Here is a 21,934-nt window from a genome sequence, read left to right on the forward strand (position 1 = left end):
ATTTCACGCATGGAAACCATACTGTTATCTACGGCTACAATAGTGCTGTATAACAAACCAGCTCCAAAACCTATTGACTTAAAACGGAGCAGTTATTTCTCACAAGTCTGTGAGTCACCTGGGAGGTTGGGCTTCCTGATGTCGGCTGGGCTTCCTGGTTTGTCTGGAGTCAACTGGTGGGTCAGATGAGACTGGTCAAGAAAAATCTGGTCTGGGATCACTCAGTTCTCCTGCCCATAATCTCTCACCCTCCTGCCAGTTAACGCAGCTTGCCCCATGACTGTAGCAGAGTTTGTGTGTTTTTTTTTTTTTTTAATATTTATTTATTTGGCTGTACCTTGTCTTAGCTGTGGCACGTGGGAGCTTTGATCTTGGTTGCAGCACGCAGGATCCTTCGTTGCGGCATGTGGGATCTAGTTCCATGACCAGGGATCGAACCTGGGCCCCCTGCATTGGGAGTGCAGAGTCTCAGCCACTGGACCACCAGGGAAGTCCCCATGGCAGAGTCTTGAAGCGAAAGGGAAGCAAGTTCTCTGGGCCTGTGCCCTGAGCTGGTGCACTGTCATTTCTGCACTGATTCGTGGCCACAGCAAGTCATGAGGCCAGTACAGACATGGGGCTGGGGCAGAAGGAGGTGGCAAACTGTTGGGGCGATTTTCTGCAATTCACCAGTCATAGATTAATTTGTAATTAAAAAAAAAAAAAAAACTATCTTAGAGCTAATTGAGCACTTTTCTTATGCAATGCCTTTATGAAATGGGTCTACAGAGTATTTTAATGAATATATATCAAATGCCTCCTTAAGAATATACTGTACTGTTTATATGACCACCTTATGCTAGGTGTTATTCATGTAATTTTGATGTCCAGTTTATTCTCATGTTGCTACCACTAGAGAGCTGCTTTAACTGTGAGCTAATATGAAGAGGATTAAAATAAAACAGAACTGGACATAATATATAATGTTGGGTTTGTGCCAGGTGAAGTATTAATGCAATTTTGAAAGCAGGAAAGGCTAGATGAAGAAAGCTTGAGAAGTAAATTTAAACTCCCTGGCTCTAAGCTTATAACCTTATTACTGTTATCTGTGGAGTGGAGGTCTGGAAAAAATCAAGATTAAAAAAACAATGAAGTCTAGTATCTTTTGATTGAAGATTAGCCAAAATGCCATTTTTTTCCTCATAAAACTCACGTTTTTGAGAAAGTTAAATGGCTTATTTCAGTACTTATCTAAAAAAGCTTTTTATAAGTACCCTCTCTCACAATTAAGGTACTTATATCTCATTAGTTTTACTCCCCAGAAAAAGTTTACTGAGTTCATCAAAATCAATAAGTTTACACAAGAGGAGAACTCAATTGAAAAAAAAAGAAAGAAATTCACTCTATTACTGACCTAGGTAATTACAACCATGTAAACTAGAAGATCAGAGATCTCAGACTGTATTGTTAGAACTTACACTGGGTCAATCTTTGGGCAGGGTGATTTGTGAAATGTTTTTTGAACAAGAACAATTAAATTGCTAGGATTTTAATCTGTAATCATTTCCCACACATGAGAATTTATTCAGTGATTCAGTAATAGTTGCTGAGCAGTATTAAAAAAAAAAAAAAGCCGCCACGCTAGACAGTTGGGGATCATTTTTGGATTAAGTATAACTCGCAGAAAGATGTACCCTTGGGACCAAGTTATCTTCCTCTCCTGCCCACCCCCACACCACTTTCTCAGAGCAGTGCTTGGTGTCAGGCCTCAACTCCAGGTGTCTCATTCTGAGAAACAGTTGTATTTTCAGAGTTACATAAATATAAGACCCAAGCCCCTCTATATTTTCATAATCATGCACCTTCATAAACGTGGGTATCTTGCATCACAAAATACCAGGGAAAGCTTTGCTCCATCTGAGGGACCAGCTTGTTGGCGCTCTGCAGATAATCTTGCAGCTGACTGTTTTCTTCCGCTGGCAAGCTCATCATCCAGTTCTCCACTCAGGTAGTTGCGCTTGACCTGTCTTCACTTATTATTATTTTTCCTCCCTGGTTAAGATCTACCTTCAAGCTCCCTTTTCCCTGGTCCTGATATTTATCTGTTCACATATTTTACCTGAAAGTCACTTGAAATCTTTTTTTAAAGACTAGGCTGGTGTATAAATATATAGTTGGAAAAATAAATGTAAGAAATTCCCATTACGACACGGAGCTCAGGATTGATGGGACCCCCAAAATGTAGATTTGAGTAACCAACCCAGTAACGCAATATGGCCACCAGTCAGTGGAAAGAACCTCTGATAACTTCTGCTTATCTAATGCAAAGACTGTTTCTGTCTTCAGTGTGGATGAGACCTTAGCGTGCATATGAATCACCTGGGGATCTTGTGAAATTGCAGATTCCAATAGGATGGTCTGGGATGAGGGCCAGAAAATTTGCCTTTCTCTCCAGCTTCCAGGGGGAGCCAATGCTGCTGGCCTCAGACGGTCTGCAGAGGAGCAAGGGAGAGATGAAGGTAATAGGCCGGGGCTAAGGTGACCAACTCTGCAACATTTATACTTGATTTATTTGCTGCAGCCATTAGGTGAACATGAGTGTGACAGTTTCAACAAGTCAGTTCAGGAAAGCGGATAAGTCCATGCCATTCTCACCCATGCACACCAGGCTCTGCTGATCCCCAATCAGTGGGGTCAGCATCATGTTTGTCCAAAACTGGCTCCTAGATTGTCTTTGTGGGTAGAGATCTGAATTCCCACCCTACCCATTTACTTTGCCATTGCCTCATAGAGATGAGGTTCCTAGGAAACCACCAAGTTCAACATCCCACCCAGGATGAGGAACCTCCCTCTCTCCTGCTGCTGACAAGTGGTCCCAGCAGCCTGTTTGATTACCTTCAAGAGTAGGGACTCACTACCTCCCAGGCAGCCTGTTACATTGAGGAATAGCTTTTATGGAAACAGTCTTGTCTTTCTGCTGAGTCAAAATCAACTTCCTTATAACCTCCACCTGTTAAGCTGAGTCTGCCACTTATAGCATCCCAAGTCTGCTCCCCCAACTTAAGGCAGCCTTTCCAATATTGCAGACAGCTGCTACGCCTCCTCTTCCCTCTTCTCCCAACAAGACCCTCCCAAGTCCTTCAAATGCTTTCCTTAAAGGTCTCCAGTTTTTGATCTTTCACCACCTTCTGAGCATGACCCAATCGGTCGATATGCCTCTTAAAACGGTGCCCAGCATATACCCAACAGAATTGAAAGCAGGATCCTGAAGAGATATTTGTAGACCCATGTTCATAGCAGCATTATTCACAACAGCCCAGTGTCCATCAACAGAAGAATGGATAAACAAAATGTAGCATATGCATACAAATGGGTTATTATTCAGCCTGAGGAAGGAAATTCTGACATATGCAGCAACATGGATAAACTTTGGGGACATCAGCTAAATGAAATAAGACAGCCACGGAAAGCCAAATGCTGTATAACTCCACTTACGTGAGGTACCTAGTCACATTTGTAGGCCAAAAGTAGAATGGTGATTGACAGGGGTCAAGAGAGGGGAGAAATGGAGAATTGTCTAACGAGTGCAGACTTTCAGTTTGAGAAGATGAAAATGTTCTGAAGATTGTTTTCACAACAATGTGGATTTAATTAACACTTTTGAACTGTACACTTAAAAATGGTTAGGTTGGCAAATTTTATCTTATGTGTATTTTACCACAACTGTTAAAAAATAATGCTGAGAGCTGGTGAGAACCCTTCAGTTGTGTTAAGGCTAGTGGGGAGTATGCTGGGGCTATTTTTCCATGACTGCTAACCCCCTGCATTTCTAGTAATTCAACCTTGTACTGTGGCCCTACTTCTTAGCAGCCTGATTACACAATTAAGGTATGTCACAGGTGTGGTCTATTAAAACCCCCACCTCCTCCTCACATGAATTATTGCCAAACTATCCTAAAATAATGTAATTGGCTTCTCTAGTTTTTACCTGCCTTTGAAAAAAAATTACCAGTTCACTGAAATCTTTTAGAATTGAAACTTTCTTTATAATCATTCAAAGTTTTCTATGCCTTAATTTACAAAAAAGAATCTATGATGTGTTCCTAAATTATTTCTGAATGATGTCTGTGAAAATCTGTGTGTCAGTAACCTGTTATGACCTGTAACTACAGATCTGAAACTTACTCCTTGTGCCAATATTTCTGTGCTCAAGCTAATGTTTCTTTAGCCATCCTTGAGTGCTCTTGGCATCAAAATAATAATAAAAACAGTTATTTACCTTCCAAATGAAAAAATAACCTTAAGTATTGCAATCATCCACATTTTATGTCCTTAGTAACTTCTGAGAGAAAGCCATCAGTAAAGAAATCACTGGCTTGAGAACAAAAATGTCAAACACAGACACAATCTTGTTATTTATTGAGAACCATTAACCCAAACATGAAATCTGGGGATTCGAAGCCCTGTGGCTTTCATGCCATTGGCAGGTGTAATTATCTTTCTTTGACTCTCACATTTATGCATGTTTTAAAACTTTCTCAGATAACTGGATATATTTAGCTCTCCTTTTCTCTAGTTCCAACAACCACTTTGATTTTTTTTTTTTTTTGAGTTCTGGAGGCAGATTTGGGTTTGCACAGGTTTAGAAAGTTGAGTGCAAACAAGATGAAAAAGTGCTGAAAAGTGAATTGTATTGCGGTATTAAACATTTTCCAAATGCTACCTGCTTTAGGGCTTTCCTTATGGCTCAGCTGGTAAAGAATCCGCCTGCAATGAGGGAGATCTGGGTTCGATCCCTGGGTTGGGAAGATCCCCTGGAGAAGGGAAAGGCTACCCACTCCAGTGTTCTGGCCTGGTGAATTGCATGGGCTGTATCATCCATGGGGTCGCAAAGAGTCAGACACGACTGAGTGACTTTCACTCACTTCACTTCACCTGCTTTTGGAAGTGTAATTTTCAGAGCCTTTTAGGAGATGAAAAGATTTATAAGAGTTCAGTCACACTTTCAAATTATAGAAAATTGGTAGTTTCATTCAGATCAGTCAACTGTACAAATGGTAATTTAGTTTCAAAAATATTATCCCAGAACATCCATGGGTCAAGTCATTCAGGTGTCATTCACAGAACAGAAAACTCACTACGTTATCACCAGAAAAAGGAAGGTGGGTGAATCATTTATGGTTGTTTGAGAATGCCAATTTAACAGCAATTTACACACAAGATTTTCACTTTCAAAGACTCTCCACAATAAAAAATAAAAATTAAAAAACAGGACATTCTATAAGTACTCTCCCTGCCCCATTAAATGATGAAACTATGGTGGTTTAGTCACTAAGTTGTGTCCGACTCTTTGCGACCACATGGCCCGTAGCCTGCCAGGCTCCTCCGTCCATGGGATTCTCCAGGCAAGAACACTGGAGTGGGTTGCCATTTCCTTCTCCAGGGGATCTTCCTGACCCAGGAATCGAACCTGGCTTTCCTGCATTGCAGGCAGGCAGATACAAACTTATGAAAGGTCATTTAAAACCCTTTTGGTTTTAATTCAAGGAGTGAAATGAGGAAATTAGTCCCAGGGTTCCTGAATTCTCTATCTTGGGGATTTTCCCGACTTTCTGTGATTGGCTTGTTAAGGAGGACATGGACACGTAACTATTTGGCCTGATAGATTTCCAGATAATGAATGTGAAACAGGGTTGGGGCAAGACAGGCAAAATTATAAATACCTGAGCTCAAAGCAAAACCAAAACAATGTTTAAAGCAAAGCTCATACAAAATTACTGTTGACAATTCAAGAAATTCATCGTTCTAGTTTCCAAAGAAAATGAATTCAGATCTCTTGTGTATGTAAAATGAAGCTTTGGGGGGGAAATGGTTAGATCTACTCAGTGCTTGGGTGTATAAATTGCGATCTGGTTATGATGGTGGTGGGAAGTATAACTTTATCCTGATTTGTTAATGTCTAATTTATTGCCCATAGGTGGTTCTTTCTTTCTGGTCCAGGACTCCTTGTGATGTGGAAGAATAAGAATAATCCACGGAGGTGGCTGTGTAATCAAATGATGTGCTTCTCTGGGGAGCTAGCTACACAGAGTTTACAAAGGCTTATATTTTCTGAGACGGTCATATGGTAGAGAGCTTGGAGGACACAGATGTGTTCTTTGCTCCTGCTGTAAAGGGACATAAACATATCACAACTACTTTTCCATGGAAGGGGGCTCATGAACTTGCACAAACTTCATCCTCAAAGAAAAAGGAAGATACTGAAAGATATTTCACACACCCTTTCTCTGTATTTGGACCTGTCTTTCTTACTTATGGTGGACTTCCCTGGCGGCTCAGATGGTAAAGCGTCTGCCTACAATGCGGGAGACCCAGGTTCAATCCCTGGGTCAGGAAGATCCCCTGGAGAAGGAAATGGCAACCCACTCCAGTATTCTTGCCTGGAAAATCCCACGGACAGAAGAGCCTGGTAGGCTACAGTCCATGGGGTCACAAAGAGTCGGACACGACTGAACAACTTTCTTTCTTTCTTCTCTTATTTATTGGGCTTCCCTGGTGGCTCAGAGGGTAAAGCATCTGCCTGCAATGCAGGAGATGTGGGTTCAATTCCTGGGTCGGGAAGATCCCCTGGAGAAGGAAATGGCCACTCCGGTACTCTTGCCTGGAAAATCCCATGGTCAAAGAAGCCTGGTAGGCTATAGTCCATGTGATCGCAAAGAGTCGGACACGACCAAGCAACCTCACTCTCACTCTTACTTATTGGAAAGAAAGGATTAGGAGAAAAAGTGTGGGGGAATGAAACTGCCTTCCTCGTGTTCACTGTATGTGTGCTCAGTCATGTCCAACTCTGTACCCTGCCAGGCTCCTCTGTCCATGGGATTCTGCAGGCAAGAATACTGGAGTGGGTTGCCATTTCCTTCTCCAGGAGATCTTCCTGACCCAGGGATAGAAGTCACATCTCCTGCATTGGCAGGTGGATTGTTTACCACGCCACCTGGGAAGCCCCGTGTGTTCACTACCACAATCTAAACTATCATCATCTGGTTGATAAGCAACAACAACATTTGAAATACAAAAAAAAGAAAAAAAACTATCATCATCCCTTAGAAGCATGCCCTCTAGTTTATTCAGTCCATTATTCTGTGGACCTAAATAATACCTGACACATCAATAGCTATTTTCCTTAACATTTTATAGTGAAAAATTTTCAACACAGAAAAGTTTGAAAGAATTTTACATGAACACCAGTGTGCCCACCACCTAGATCCTATCACTAACACTTTAATATTTTGCTCCTGCATATATCAAGTGATCCAGCCTTCTTCATCCATCAGTCCCTCTAATTTTTTATGCATTTTCAAGTTGCAAATAGCATTTCTCTTCCTCTGAATACTTCAGCACTCATATAACTAACTTAGTTTGAGTATTACTAATTTATTTTTGAACACTCAATGAAATGCACTAATCTTAAGTGTACTATTTAATAGAATTCTGACAAGTGCATACACTTGTGTAATCCAAAGCCTTATCAAGAGACAGATCCTTATCCCTCTCTCCATCCCTCAAAAGAGGCCTCAGGCCATTCCCAGCTCCTCTCCACCTTCCTATCTCCCCACTCTTTCAATTTTTTTTTTTGACCATAGATTAGTCTTGTCTGTTCTAGAACGTCATAGAAATGGATTCAGACAGGATGCAGTCTTTCGTGTCTGGCTTCTTTCGCTCAGCTTCATATTTCTGAGATCACCCATGTTGTTGCACGTCATGAAGTTCTCAATAAATATTGACTTGCTGATTTTCATCACAGTGTCAATTAACCAGGGACTTAAGCCAACTAAATGTATTTAAATACAGTTATTATAGCTTGAATGTCTTTAAGTAAGCCTTTGTTGTATGTGTGTTGGGGGAGGGGGTTCAGTATTACTGTTTGTCGATGATTCAGCAAAGGTAGGGAAGTTTGGTAGAAAAAGAAAAACAATGCATCATCTTTTTAAAATTAAAATAGAAATATACTCAAAGACAGTTATGATTTGCGCACAAGACTAGCTAGACAGGAACTGGCCACCAGCCTCTCCCCTTCTTACAGGTGTGATGGTGTTCATGGGAACGTTTTTCCGTAATGGTCACTTACTAGAGGCTACACCCAAAGTCAGGATGCAAGTGGCCAAGGGCAGGGATCTCCATCCCCTGGGATCTAATGCCTGGTGATCTGAAGTGGAGCTGATGTAATAAAGAAGTAAAACGCACAACCAGTGTAATGCACTTGAATCATCCCAAAACCATCCCTGAAACAATCCCTCCCCATCTCTGGTCCCTGGAAACATTGTCTTCTACAAAACCAGTCCCTGCTGTCAAAAAGGTTGAGGACTTCTGGCCAAGGGGGACTTTGCATATTGGAGTTTTTTCTGCAGTAGTTCCCCATTCTCCAGGGAGGGAGGCTGAGAACCGGCTGGGAGGAAGTAGAGGGCAGAGCGTCTCCTTGATGTTGGTTGTGGAAAACGTGACTGGCTTTTTGGGGGAGTACCAACTAGCTGCAAAAGGCTCAACTGAAAATTTTCCAAAGAATCCCTTCTAGCCCACAGCTATCTTCTCTAAAAGTGGGTTCCCAAGCTCAGGAAGGTGAGGGGCACCATACTCTTCACCCGAGAATTTCATGTTTATTTGTGATTTGACATTTCAGTTCAGTTCAGTCACTCATTTTGGGTAGGGTTAATCAGTTTCCATCCCTCAGAAATCAATGTTATTATTCAAGGGGCTAACCTCACCTGTGGCCTGGAGCTAACCTCAGCTTATGTGCACATCATATTCCCACCTGAAGGCATCTGGCGTCTCAGGCAGTCCTCTCAGTTAAGTTGGGTGGCTGGATCTAAACTCTTCAGCTAACGGCTTGACTCCTTCCTGAGGGGTGTGTGGAAGAGGTCACAGGGGCACAGAAACAAAACGGGTTCAGACGTGGGGAACAGCAAGGAGTGAGCATTTTAAGACCTTACTAGCCTTTGTGAATTTTTTCCAATACCAACCTTTTGCTTTTAAACCATTACTTAGCACCCCAATTATGGAAAATTTGGGGGCAGAGGTAAGAAGGGGGCAGATAGGAGGTGGGAGAGATTGGTTTGTATGGAAATGTTGGTGAGAAAAGTCTAGATGTGATTACGTATGAAAGATGGATGCCTTGTATTTAGGATAATTGGGGGGAGCTAGGACTGGGGTACATTACGGCAAAACACCCCGGGTGCTACTGCTTATGATTCTGCTCTTGGAAATGTCCTTTCCAAAATATGGACTAGTTCTCTCACCAATGACCATCAAGATGGGACATATTACCATTAAAAAGCTGTCTCTCTTAGGCTGTTGTTGCTGCTGCTGCTAAGTCACTTCAGTTGTGCCCGACTCTGTGTGATCCCATAGATGGCAGCCCACCAGGCTCCCCCGTCCCTGGGATTCTCCAGGCAAGAACACTGGAGTGGGTTGCCATTTCCTTCTCCAATGCATGAAAGTGAAAAATGAAAGTGAAGTCGGTCAGTCGTGTCCGACCCTCAGCGACCCCATGGACTGCAGCCTACCAGGCTCCCCCGTCCATGGGATTTTCCAAGCAGGAGTACTGGAGTGGGGTGCCATTGTCTTCTCCGTCTTAGGCTGTTAAAATGCCAGTATTCCTAAACCATCCTTGGTGATCCTGAACCAGTGTAAAGAGGTCAGTTAGCTGCCTTGTTTTATTCTCTAGCCTGATGAGAGCAAGTACTGAAAATACTGTCCGTATCGACCCACCCACAAATAACCACAATTAGCTATCTTTTTATTCTCTTTTGACACAGGAGCTTGGAAAATATTTTCCCTTGACCCTTGCAGCCCATCGTGGTCAACAGCTTCTGAGGGTTTGAGCCATGATCCGGCTCCTAAATAGTCACGCTTTCCCGTAGAACGTACCCCATATAGAGGTCTAACTTGGTGCACCTTTCAGGGGAAATCGATCTTTTCCCTAAAGAGATCCCCTCCAACACAGCAGCAGGTCCCCCCAGAAAGGGGCTGATAGAGGCGTTGGGCAGGTTTCCTTTGACCTTGGTTGTGACCTAGAGTGTCGCTGTTAATTGCGAGGCTCGCCTCAAGGTAGAAAATAGCATTGGTTTCCACTGCTACCCCCAGAGAAGCCCAGTTGTGCTGCTGGGCGACGGCGGGGAGACAGTCTCTCCCAGGCTGGGCTCCGGCCACCCAGAGCGGCTCCGAGGCCGCCTACAGGTGCAATCACGGCACTGCGTCCCGGGCGGCGGGGCGGGTAGGCGCGAGTCCCAGGGCTCCGGCCTCACCACCGGGCGCTCGCCGAGCCTGCGTGGGGCCCTCGCCCCCTACCCCGCCGACCTCCCCGCCTCCGCCCGGGCGCGGTTGGAGAAGGAAGCCGGGGGCCCTCCCGGGCTCCGCAGACTCGGATTTGGGCGGCAGCGGGGCGCGGCCGAGGCTTCCCCTCGCCTCTGCGGCCAGCCCGGCTCCGGGAAAGTTTTCCCAAGTTCCCAGCAGCGCCGGCCCAGGTCGCCTCCGCGGGGCGAGCAGCCGGCGGCCCGCGCGCCAGCCCCGCCGCCGCCAGCCGCGCGCTCCGGGCGACGCGCTCGCTCGCTCGCTCGCTCTCGGGGAGCGGGCCCGGCGCCCGGGGCGAAGCCGCAGCTGACGCAGGCGGCTCGGAAGGCGGAAGCCACCCCGCTTCGACCGCTCCGCAGCGCCGCGGCGCCTACACCCCGACGTGCAGCCGGCGGCTCACTGCCCGGAGCGCCCGAGGGGGCGGTCTGCGCGGGGCCCGCGCGCACCCGAGCAATAGAGCCTTCACGTCCCCCCGCGCTCCACCCGCTCCCGCCGGGCCCGACCGCCGGCAGCCAGGGGGTCTGCACCGGCCCCGAAGCACCCGCGCCGCCCCGCGGGCCGCGGAGCCCCCGGGCCCTTCCCCGTTCCCCCCAGCGCCGGGGGCGTGGCGCGGGTGGGCACGCCCCTCATGAATATGAACGGGCGCATGCGCCGGCCCCGCGCGCTGGGTAGAGGTGGCCAGCCCGGGCCGCGGCTCCCAGACCCGCTCCCTGAGTCCCTCTCCGAGAGCCGGGCGGGCGGGCACGCGTCATTGTGCTACCTGCGGCTGGACCGCGAGCTGGGCTCCGGCTTTTTTTTTCTTCCTCCCCTCCCTCCCTCCTCTTCAAGCAGCTGATCTGAAAGGGAATAAAAGGCTGCGCATAATCATAATAATAAAAGAGCTCGAGAGAAGGAAAGAAAGCCAGGAGGTGGAAGAGGAGGGGGAGCGCCTCAAAGAAGCCATCAGAATAATAAAAGGAGGCCGGGCTCTTTGCCTTCTGGAACGGGCCGCTCTTGAAAGGGCTTTTGAAAAGTGGTGTTGTTTTCCAGTCGTGCATGCTCCAATCGGCGGAGTATATTAGAGCCGGGACGCGGCGGCCGCAGGGGCAGCGGCGACGGCAGCACCGGCGGCAGCACCAGCGCGAGCAGCAGCGGCGGCGGCGTCTCGAGTGCCCGCGGCGCGCGGCGCAGCGATGCGGTCCCCACGGACGCGCGGCCGGCCCGGGCGCCCCCTGAGCCTCCTGCTCGCCCTGCTCTGCGCCCTGCGAGCCAAGGTAGGAGCCCGCCGGGCCTCCCTCGCCGGCCCATCCTCTCTTTCCCCTCGCGGCGCTCCTGGACGCCTGCGGTTGAGCGTCTGGAGCGGGCTTCGGAGCCCTGGGGCTCCGGCTCCCGCCTGGGCCCCTGCGCCCGGTAGGCTGCACCTGGACCAGGGGGACCCCCGGGCTCCCAAATGTACCCTCCAGGCGGCGGGTTCGCGCCGCTCCTGTTCCCAGGGGACCGTCGTGTCGGATTGTTCCCACACTCGAGTCTCTTAAGCCCGGGAATCGCGTTGAGTCCTTGCACCCAGTTTTGCAAAATGAGTTTCACTTGGCGCCAAGGGCTCGTCAGGGAGGGCGGGGAGGGAGTCGCCGCTTCCACCCTCGAAGAAAACAACTTTCCCCTGCGCTGACCTCTCTCCCTCCCTCGCCGGCAGGTGTGCGGGGCCTCCGGGCAGTTCGAGCTGGAGATCCTGTCCATGGAGAACGTGAACGGGGAGCTTCAGAACGGGAACTGCTGCGGCGGCTCCCGGAACCCGGGGGACCGCAAGTGCTCCCGCGACGAGTGTGACACGTACTTCAAAGTGTGCCTCAAGGAGTACCAGTCGCGCGTCACGGCCGGGGGGCCGTGCAGCTTCGGCTCGGGGTCCACGCCTGTCATCGGGGGCAACACCTTCGACCTCAAAGCCAGTCGCGGCAACGAACGCAACCGCATCGTGCTGCCTTTCAGTTTCGCCTGGCCGGTGAGTGGCGGACCGGGCCGGGGTCGGACCGGGCCGAGCTCTGCTTTCTCTTGCGAGAGGAGAGGGATTTAAAGGGCCTTGGCTGGAAACTCGGCGCAGGCCCGGGACGTCTATGGGGGTGGTGGTCAGGGAGCCGGGGCTCTGTGCTAGATCTTGGCAAGCCCCAGTCCGGATGCTTTTTGCTCCGCGCAAAAAAAAAAAAAAAAAAGTGGAAAGTGGGGCTCGAGAGGGTATTGTCAGGCAAGGCTCCCGGGAGGGCCGGTTGAAACTTGCAACTTGGAGGCCCCAGAGTAACCGCCCGAGCCAGGAGGTCATTATGGATGATCTTTGCTCAACCAATTAAACCTGATGCGCTGTGGAAGGCGGCTGGGCACAATTCTGGCCTCTCAAAGCCGTCCAATTGGCACCCTCCCGTTTCCCGTGAGCAGCCCGGAGGGCGGGCGTGTCCTTCCTGGAGGGTGTGGGGAGCCCGCTTCCCGCTGCTCCCCGGGAGATTTCGGTGCGTGCGGGGGCGCGCTCCGGGCCGGGTTAGGGCCTGGGGGGGCCGGCGCCGCGGGCTGGCCGGGCTCTCGCCCGCGCCGCGGGCCCGGGAGCCTCCGCCCCCTGCAGTTCCCTTCCTGCCCTCGCCCCCGCGCGGCGTAGCTCTGGTGGCCTCACTTCCAGCGGTTCCCGGGCTCTGGAACAGCTGTGTTTGCAAACTTCCCCGGGAAGGGCGGGGGTGCGCCCTCGTCCGGCAGGCGCGCGGCCCCCGTGAGCACTTGGGGGGCGCGCAGAAGCCTAGAACGGGCGGCCCGCCTGAGGCAGGCCCTGCGGGAGCAAATACACAGACCCCCGGCTCCAGAGCCGCTCCAGGCCCGGGCCCCCCGCGGCAGGGTCTGCCGGCGGGGCCCCGGCAGCATCCCGAGATGGGAGGAAGGAGATGAGCGCGGTCGCAGCAGGAAGGGGAGGGGGACGTGTGGGTGCCCTCTGGCCCACTCCCGCCGCCCGGGAGGCGTGACTCGGTGCCAGGACCGGGGCTTGCCGGCCCTGCGCCGGGCGGGCGGGCGGTGAGAGGGGGCGCTCGATGCCCCGCGGGGTCCTCTCCGCCACGTGCTCGGACGGGGCGCGCTCTGCCGCCTCCTACGGCGGGGCTGGGGCTGGGATCCTGACTGCGAGAGGGGGGAGGGAGCTGGCCTCGGAGTGTGTGGGAAGCCCCGGCGGCTCTCGAGGCCCGCGCTGACTGGAGCTGGCACTACAAAGTGCCCTCTGCCTGTCTGAGATAAGACAGTTATCAGAAACGTGCCATTAAAAGGGGCTTATAAACCCCTATGGTTTGTGGGATTCGCTGAGAACGGAGGACTGGGCCTGTTGCGGGATTTCATTTTTACAGAGCGTTTATCTTGTTTGTTAATCCCCTATTAGGGAGAACTCTAAGCTAAAGAGGTTGGCCACGTTTTAATCTGGCTGGACCCAAGTTTACTGTGAGGACTGACGGCCCTCGCCCTTGACCGTGTGTTTGGAGTTAGGGGGAAGGGGCCCGCAGGTGGCTCCACCGCCGGCAGGATCTGTGTGGAGCCCCTCGCTTTTCACAAGACCATAAAAGGAATCCTATTAGTGATGTGGGAAAGCTTCAGGGCTGGCTGAGGCTCCTCGTGGGGAGCAGGGTCAGAGAACCAGCTGGGATGAGCACGAGGAGTCTTGCTCCCCAGGCTGGCTGGGGAGGCCGACCCAGAGGTGTGTCTGTCTCCTTTTGACATTTGGCAGAGAGCCCTAGATGGGAACGAGCGGAAGTGGTGTCTGAGGGCAGGGAGCCGATTGATTCGCTGGTGCTCTTCTGTGGTTTCCAGGCCCCACGGGTCACCAACCATGAAATAGACTCTTGGCTTTTCTCGAATGGGGAAGACAGCTGGGGCTGCACTGCGAGCGTGGTTCTTTTGAAGCTGCGCCAAATGCCTGTGTCCCTCATAAACACGTCCCCACCCCATCACCCCCAGAAGGGCTGCTGTGCCATGTAAGCCTGACTTCCCACGGGAGTGTGGACTTGGGGTGTGCCCTGTTGTTTGCTCCAGTGTGGCTGGAGAAACCCTAACGTCTGTAACGTGCAAGAATGATTGCAGCGTGAGTGTTAACTGAAGTGAAAGCACTCAGGTAGCTGGATAAGTATCGAAGTAGATTGCACAGCTTCATATCAGCTTACCAATTAAATATTAATGAGTGTGTCTATTTAAAGGGGCTATCTTGAATAGGTGATAGCTGAATTGGGTACAGAATTCAGGAGAATATGGTTTTTTAAAACAAACACCTTGAACTTCCAGGCCCCAAAGCTTCTAACCCTTAGGCAGCCACAGTTACCATCTGCATGGGTCCTCCCAGGTTTGCTGAAAGTGGCAGAGAGGTGGTTCAGAGTGCAGAGAAGAAGGTCACTTTAGAAGGTGGTGTAATTCACGTCTTTTGTTTGGAATTATGACCCAAATCAAACAACTGATCATGGTCTGGAATGGGAGAGGAGGAAATGATTCCGTCAGATGTGAAGTATAATCACAGTGCCCTTGTGAGAAGCTCTGTGGTGTGGGTCTGCCCTCTTGATTATGTCCCACTTGGGTCCACTGCCCCAGCCTGGTGGTGGTTTTCTTCAGTGGCTCTGATTACCCTAGTGGTGCTGCTGGAAGGGGCTTGACTTGAAGCAATGAGCCTGATTTACGATCCTCCAATCAGGGAACCCAGTGATAAGACCATACATTATCAAAGGTAATTGGGCTCAACGGAAAAGATTGGGGAATAACCATTTAGAAATCACTGAAATGGGTAAGTTGCACTTTCCAAAATTAGTACTAAATCCCAGGAGTGCCTGCTCATTAAAAATACATTAGTATAATTACCACTATCCAGCCTGAAAAGCTTTTTAGGAACCCCAGTTCGCTCTACTGCTGTTTTGCTGGCCCTAGAGTGAAGTGAATCTGGAGAAACTTTGTCAGAAGCAGTTCAGGCACCTCACCTCTCTGCCTCTTATTTAAATGCCATTGACACTGGGTAAATCAGATGCTATAAGGTTAGTTACAGACTGCAACTGACATGCCTTTGCCTTTTATGCTGTCCTTCGCGTCCCTGGGGCTTCCCTTGTAAATTCCCTGGTAAACAATCTACCTGCAATTCGGGAGACCTGGGTTCGATCCCTGGGATGGGAAGATCCCCTGGTGAAGGGAAAGGCTACCCACTCCAGTGTTTTGGCCTGGAGAATTCCAGGGACTGTATCATCCATGGGGTCTCAAAGAGTCAGACATGACTGAGCGACTCTCACTTTCCAGGTCCCTGGTCCCTGGGTAGCCAGTGGAGGGATGGAGTTCTCATTGGACCTGGCCCCTTTCTGCAGTCAGAATGTGCCACCCACGTGATCAGTGTGCGTGCACACAAACAGCTCACGTGCGCACATGCTCACAGCAAGGGACTTTCTGTGTATGGGGAAAACACCCTTTGCCCTAAAACACCTCCCCCATACTAAAGCGATGAAATGATATGTCTACATTGCAAAACCTGGCCAGGGAGAAAATTGAGCTGTGCTCGCTTGGTGCTGTGGGTCTGCACAATGGCTGCTCCCTGCTTGGACTCCCTGTGCAAGGTACTAGGTTTCTCATAGTTTTTTCCTCTTCCAGGTGTAGCCTCGGTGTGTTCTTCTCCTTGTTGTCTTGTTTCTTAGCAACTTATTCAAATCTCCAGTACTTACATGAGTTTGCAACCCACCAACTCCACACCCATCATTCTACAGGGATTTCAAACATTTCTCAAGACTGGTAGAGCTTTTGGCATGCAGGCACTTAGGGAAGTTGGATGGGTGAGGAGGAGGGGCAGCAGCCCTTTGCAAAGCACGCAGCCTCCTGGAAAGCCAGCCTAAAAATCTGAACGCTGCCTAAAATCTATACAGCAAAGGGTTGTAACGGACCTTTGGATGAAGGCATGTGTAAAGTTTAGCTTGGAGGAAAAATGTTATTCAGGAAAAAACGAAGCCAAGGCAACAGAGTCTTCATGTCCTGATCTGAAAACAGGAATACAGAGGCCTGGGCTGGATTCGGAGCAGCTGCTGGCCCATTGTAGGAGGGCCAGAACCTGGTTCTAGTGCCAAGCGTTCAAGATTAGTTACCGTGTAAGAATGCATAATCTCTGGACATGCATACAATTAGCATGGTAATCCGTAAAGGCAAATATTCCTGAGAATTCCCCTTGGTAAACTTCTAGAGACATGTTTCTACCCTCTCTGCCGAGGTGAGGTGCCAAGCTGCTCCAGTCTTTAAATACATTAAAAAAAAAAAAAAGTTAGACCCAAACACAGCTAACCTAGTTTTAAACTTTAGGAAGATGTTTTTAATAGTACACATGGAAAGTGATGATTCTTGGGTTTTCTAGAGGAGGAGGAGTATGGTAGGGGAGGAGGAGTAGGCTTCTGGATTCTGAAATGTCCTGCTTCTATCTTGGCTCCGGTGGGGGGTGGGGAGTTGCTGGGGGGTGGTTTGGTGGGGGGGTAAGTGCCTGTGTTGTGACTCCCATACTGGTCTCTGATCCCTCCCCTGTGGCCCTTGATTTTATGGCACCAAAGACATTTGTCTCTGGTGCAGTGTGTGTGCAGGGAGGCAGTTCCACAGCGTGGGTCCCAGTGGTTAAAAGTGCTACATAAATAGTCAAACGTCCAGGGTCCTCTACCAGCTCAGCCCAGTCTCTCTGCCCTTTTGGTAAATGAGGAGAAAGGCATCTTGTTCAGGCTTGCTCTGTGTGAACCGGACGGTTGTGCTTGGCTGGCTTCTCGGTATTCTATCTATTAACCTCGCCACCCTTTTGTAACTGGTGCATTTAATTATCAGTGGGATGCTTTTCAAACAGGTAGGGGTAATGATGGGAAAGGGGGTGGGGGCATCTCATTGAGAGTCTCCAATCTGGATCCGAGCTTTGGGGCCCCGCTTGGTGAGTCTTTGAGGTGGAGTTTCATGAGAAAATCACCCTTTGTAACCAGATCAGACTCTATTGAAATGTCAAGCCCTGCAGACTAAATTGCTTTCTATGACTGAGGTTTCAGCTGGGCCGCCATGGGGTGGCCGTCCCTGCTGTGTGCCTCACTTTGCCCAAACCCTGCCACACACGTGAGTTGTCGGGGTGAGCACGTGTGTGCCCACACATGGCATTTCTGGAGCCTTTATGTAATGTGTTTGTGCCTGGAATATATTCTACTCTGGCCACCCAGACGCAGGCAGGACAATAGTGTGGCCGGATTGACTGAAACAAGGATTACAGGGAATAATGCCGCCGCCTCACAAATAGTGCAGATACAGGGCCAGCCACAGGACGCGACCGTCGAGTCAGCAGAGCCCAGGGCCCCAGCCTGACCGGGGCGATGACTGCATACAGTGGCCCCCCGGGCACGCTGGGCGCTCCAGGGCGTGCCCCCGCCACCCACCAGGGCCTCTGGACGCTGCACGCGTGCTGTTTGCAGGGTGGGCTGTCTGTGTCTGTCAGCTTTGCAGGAGGGGAAGCCGCCACTTCTCAGGGCTTGGTTTGGCTGCCACTGTTGCCAGGAAAAGGAAGCTCCCAGCTCTCAGCACAATCACCTTGTTTCTCACATCCCCCCTTCTTAATGTGGCAATTAAGTGCTGGCCACTCTGCCCGGTGCCAAGGTAACCCCCGCAGGCAGGATGGGTGCGGAACTCAGGCCTCCCGCAGCCCAGGTGCCAGGGACGGGGCAGGCACGGGGGCGCTTTGAGGCCAGGACCCTCCTCGAAGTAGAATCCCAGGGCATCCTCTCCAAAGGGCCTTCTGAAAGCTGACCATTACCCCTTCCTGCTGCACAGAATGGAGACCCACCTCCCGGGTTGCCAGGTTCCCTGGAGCTGGGGAGGGGCAGAGCCATTCACTCTGTGAGCCCAAACTGAAGGCCTGATCCTGCCCATCCCTCCTGCTTTGCCCCCTGGCTGTTTTTCTGGGGATAAAAAGGAAAAATAGGTGAATGCCAGGTAGCTTTATATAAGAATCCTATTCTTATAGCTTGAAACCAAGAAAAATCCAGGTGTGTGCAGTTTTCTTTTGTGTTTCTTTGGGGGTGGGGGTGTTTGTATGAACTTATTAGTAAGTTGGAACACCTGCCAGTCATCTCACCTGCCCCCCATGCCACGCTGTGAGGAGGGCCTTGGGATTCGGCCTCCCTTGGGGTTAGGTTGGCAGTGGCCACTTGGATGTGATGTGATTGTAGTGGAATGCCGATTTGGGACCTGGTACCTGGCCTTGACAGCATAAGGTGAGCATGCGTGGTCTGGACCCTGGAGTCTGGATGTACCTTCTGGGATGCACAGAGGTCAAGCATGGGCCTGGGAAAAGTTAAAGCTCCCTGGCAACTAATAATCATTGCCAAATGATCTCGATTGCTGATCTATAGTGTGGGGACGGAGTGGGGGATGAGAGTGCCCCCTAATAGGGGCCTCCGAGAGGATTCTTTGCCCTGAAGGTTGGGTGGGGAGGAGTCCTCCTGCCCTGGGAGGTGAGTCTTAGACCTGTGGTCCCTGCTCTGAAGCCTGGGAGTGAGACCGTCCAAGACCGCCAATGCTGCAGCCCCCAGCCCACGTCTGTTTCCTAGAAGGCGGTTCGTGGGAAGACCCAGATGCAGGCCTTCCTTCCCCTCAAGGCGGGGCGAGTTGGCCAGCGGCTTCTGAGGTCTCCCAGTTCTGGGAGGATGAGTCTGAAGGCAGCCTGGCCTCCTAGGACCTTGTGTGAGAACGATGCCGCCCCCTCCCTTGAGCATTAAGCAGTTGCTGCTGTCACGCCAGCTGATCCCAGAGGCCCTTCCTTGCGTGGGGCTTGTGGGCATTACGTGTTTAGTGCTGGTGCAAGTCTGTCAGAACTCCACGTGTTGGTGCGTTTAATCAGAGGATAAATTGCAGCAATATGTGCAAGTGGAGAGGTGGGTCTCGTCGTGACCTGTAAGTGAAGGGCTTCGTTATCCAGCATCAGCCCCACGTGTGGCCTCGTTTGGACCTGGCTCTCATCTCACGTCTGTAGAGAAACTTCACTTCTTGCTGTTCTCAGGGAGGGGTCCTGTAATTTGTAGGAAATCGTAGGAAACGCAGAGGCAGTAAATAAGGTGTAACTTTCGCTAATAAAATATCAACAATGACAGCAGTGAATTTGGACCTCTGGCTGGTTGCAGGAGAGGGCTGGGTATATGCCCCGGCTTGCCTGGTTCTGCTTGCTTCTCAGAGCATTTTCCCACAGTTATCAGTGAACGAAATGGAATCCTACTCTGCTTTGAGTATGAAACATATTTCGGCTGAATTCCAAGGCAGGGTCTATCACAAGATACTTTTATATTCAAAGACCTGCTGGGTTGCTGTGTGAGCAGTAAGCTTGCCTTGAGTTATGAATGAAGCTCCTTTTTTTTAAAATTTCTTCCTCCCCCCTTCTGTTTTTGCCTTCACCTTGTAGTTACCTTCTTGTGGCGCAGTGTTTGATCGATATACGCTGCTCTTCCCAGCATACTGGTGTTGGACAGTGAAAGGCAGGGGTGCAGAGAAATGTTCATGTGCCCGCCTGTCCCATTCCACCCCCTCCTGGACATATTTCCCATCACGAAGACAGCAGACGCTTTCTTGAAAGCCTGGTGTTTTGTGAGACTGACCTCATCCTAAGTTACAAATGAAGATTTGAGTAAAAGTGGGAATTTGCTAATGGCTTGGATTTTGAGGGGAGAGGTGGAATTCTGAGATAAGCTGTAAGATAAAAGGTGCCTTCAGTAGAATGGCTGGCATCCCGCCAGTATCCAGGGAATTTGTTTGGTTAGTGGACTCTGATTATTCCTGGAATGTTAGATCTTATTGACAGATAAAGTTTATCAATAAATATAACCATGGAGTGCAGCTCTTTCTTCCTTTTATACTTTCTTTCCTATCTTCTACCAGCACCGCACCCCCACCCCCAGCACTGTGCACCCCTAAGTTAGGTTGCTGCCTTTGTCTTCAGAGTCTTTTTGCACCTACCCACCCCTCCTGCTTCCTAGAGTCACCTGATACTTGTGGGAGCCGAGATGGTCTCACATAGACAGGGCTTTCAAAGGGTTCTGAAAAGGAAAGGGGGCCCCCGGGGGCCTCCCCAGCAAGGCCCGGAGTGAAACAGCAGTCCGCAGCCCTCCTCAGTGGACGAGCACCCCCACTCCCCAGCCCAGATACCTGGTAGCTTAGCTGAGAATCAGTTCTTTGTGCAGCTTTCTCAGGCCACAGGCTCAGGGGCTGGGACGTCTGGGGAAACCACCCGCCGAGTGTGCACAAATCGGGAGGGGGCATTTCCTGCTCGGAACTTGGGGCGACCTGCCTGTGGACGACAGGGAGCGCTGCGTCTTCTGTCAACTTGGGGTGGGCGCTGGGGGTGGGTGGGGAGCTGGTCTGGGTCTGAACACCCAGGACCTCGCTTCACGGCGAAGATGGGTCCCGTCTTGGCGCACGGTTTTGTTTGGCAGAGCGTGCAGGCAGGCCGAGAAAGCCTGACCTTTGCGAGCTGACCCCGGTTTCTGAATACTGAGCTGTTGTTTATCTGTGTTTCAGAGGTCCTACACTTTGCTCGTGGAGGCGTGGGATTCCAGCAATGACACTGTCCGTAAGTATCAAACCACGGGCTCAAGCTGTGAGTCTGGAAGCACACCGCAAGTCCCCGGGCCTGTCAGAGCTCCTCTGTACCCACCCACTCCCCATCCTGAACCTCTCCATGGAGTCTTTTTCCATCCCTTCCCCTAGAATGTTCCCTTGGAATATTAAGTGGCCAGAACAGATTTCTAGTTAACTCAGCCCCTGAATACAGGCCTTAGATTATCTTTAGGATAGAGATCTTAATGGTTTTACAACTCTAAAACCTTGTAGACTGTGAAAGGATCAAAGTAGTGACTTTTAAAAAGTCCATTTAAATTTTAAGTGAGTGTTTAATCTCTCATCAGAAAGATAAAGCCCCAGAGGTGGCTCTGGGCTCGAAAGACCGACCTTGAATTTCACTTGGTGAGCAGGTGAGGCCTGAGTGGTCTGTTTCCCACACTGGGCATGACAGTCCTTTCGTTGAAGCTGGCTCCAGTGCCTCGCGGCCACCACGCTGGCCTTGTCCCCTTCTGAAAGCTGACCCTATTCTCAGCACGGGCTGCCCTCTGGGGGTGGGCGGGCGGGTGGGCGCAGGGGCTGGGGGAGCCCTGGAGGATGCGAGTGGGAATGGCAGCTGTCTGGCTAGAACAGGGCCTCTGCTCCTGAATTGTACCTTCAAACTACGCCTCCCCTCCCTGGCTGATTCTGTTAGTACCCCTTTTGCCAGCAGGATCTGGGTGGTTGTCATGGGGAATCTTGGTTCATGCTGAAATCCGATTCTGCACAAGAGGAGGGGCTCATCAGCCCGCTGTCTCTGACCTCTCCCTCCGCGGGGCTCATCCTCTGACCCTGACCCTTGGAGTGTTGCTGCTGGTAACATTTCCCTCTCTTCTCACCTTACTTTTTCTTCCTGACTCTGGGATCGGTGAACATCAGAAGGGGCACCATAGGGCCAGCCCTGTCTCACTGGGCTGCCTGGGCCCACCTGGTTGCTGCTGAGCCAGTTACCAGAGGCTGCAGGCTGTTTGGGTCACCCCCTCCCTTTAGCATCTGAGTCGAGATC

The 21,934-nt window shown here is 50.5% G+C and overlaps 2 protein-coding genes and 1 non-coding gene across 4 annotated transcripts in view; 2 read left to right on the top strand and 1 right to left on the bottom strand.

Annotated features, from left to right (window-relative positions):
* Window positions 1-417: 417 nt before the first annotated feature.
* TRNAG-CCC lies at window positions 418-490 on the bottom strand. The gene has a single exon. It is a non-coding gene; the product is annotated as a tRNA-Gly (tRNA).
* Window positions 491-9,031: 8,541 nt separating this feature from the next.
* On the top strand, window positions 9,032-10,998 carry LOC113902740 (translation initiation factor IF-2-like). Its single transcript, XM_027558133.1, has 2 exons — window positions 9,032-9,052; window positions 10,051-10,998. Exons 1-2 carry the CDS (start codon window positions 9,032-9,034, stop codon window positions 10,996-10,998), a joined length of 969 nt encoding a protein of 322 aa, XP_027413934.1.
* Window positions 10,987-21,934, top strand: part of JAG1 (jagged 1) — a 44,417-nt gene continuing 33,469 nt past the window's right edge. For both annotated transcript variants that reach the window (XM_027560299.1, XM_027560300.1), the window contains exons 1-3: window positions 10,987-11,579; window positions 11,999-12,304; window positions 20,851-20,902. In XM_027560299.1, coding sequence (XP_027416100.1) covers window positions 11,499-11,579; window positions 11,999-12,304; window positions 20,851-20,902 — 439 coding nt within the window. In that variant the 5' untranslated portion in view covers window positions 10,987-11,498. The remainder of the gene's footprint in view (window positions 11,580-11,998; window positions 12,305-20,850; window positions 20,903-21,934) is intronic.

Source organism: Bos indicus x Bos taurus, chromosome 13 (assembly GCF_003369695.1).
Source record: "Bos indicus x Bos taurus breed Angus x Brahman F1 hybrid chromosome 13, Bos_hybrid_MaternalHap_v2.0, whole genome shotgun sequence".
Classification (NCBI taxonomy): Eukaryota; Metazoa; Chordata; class Mammalia; order Artiodactyla; family Bovidae; genus Bos; species Bos indicus x Bos taurus.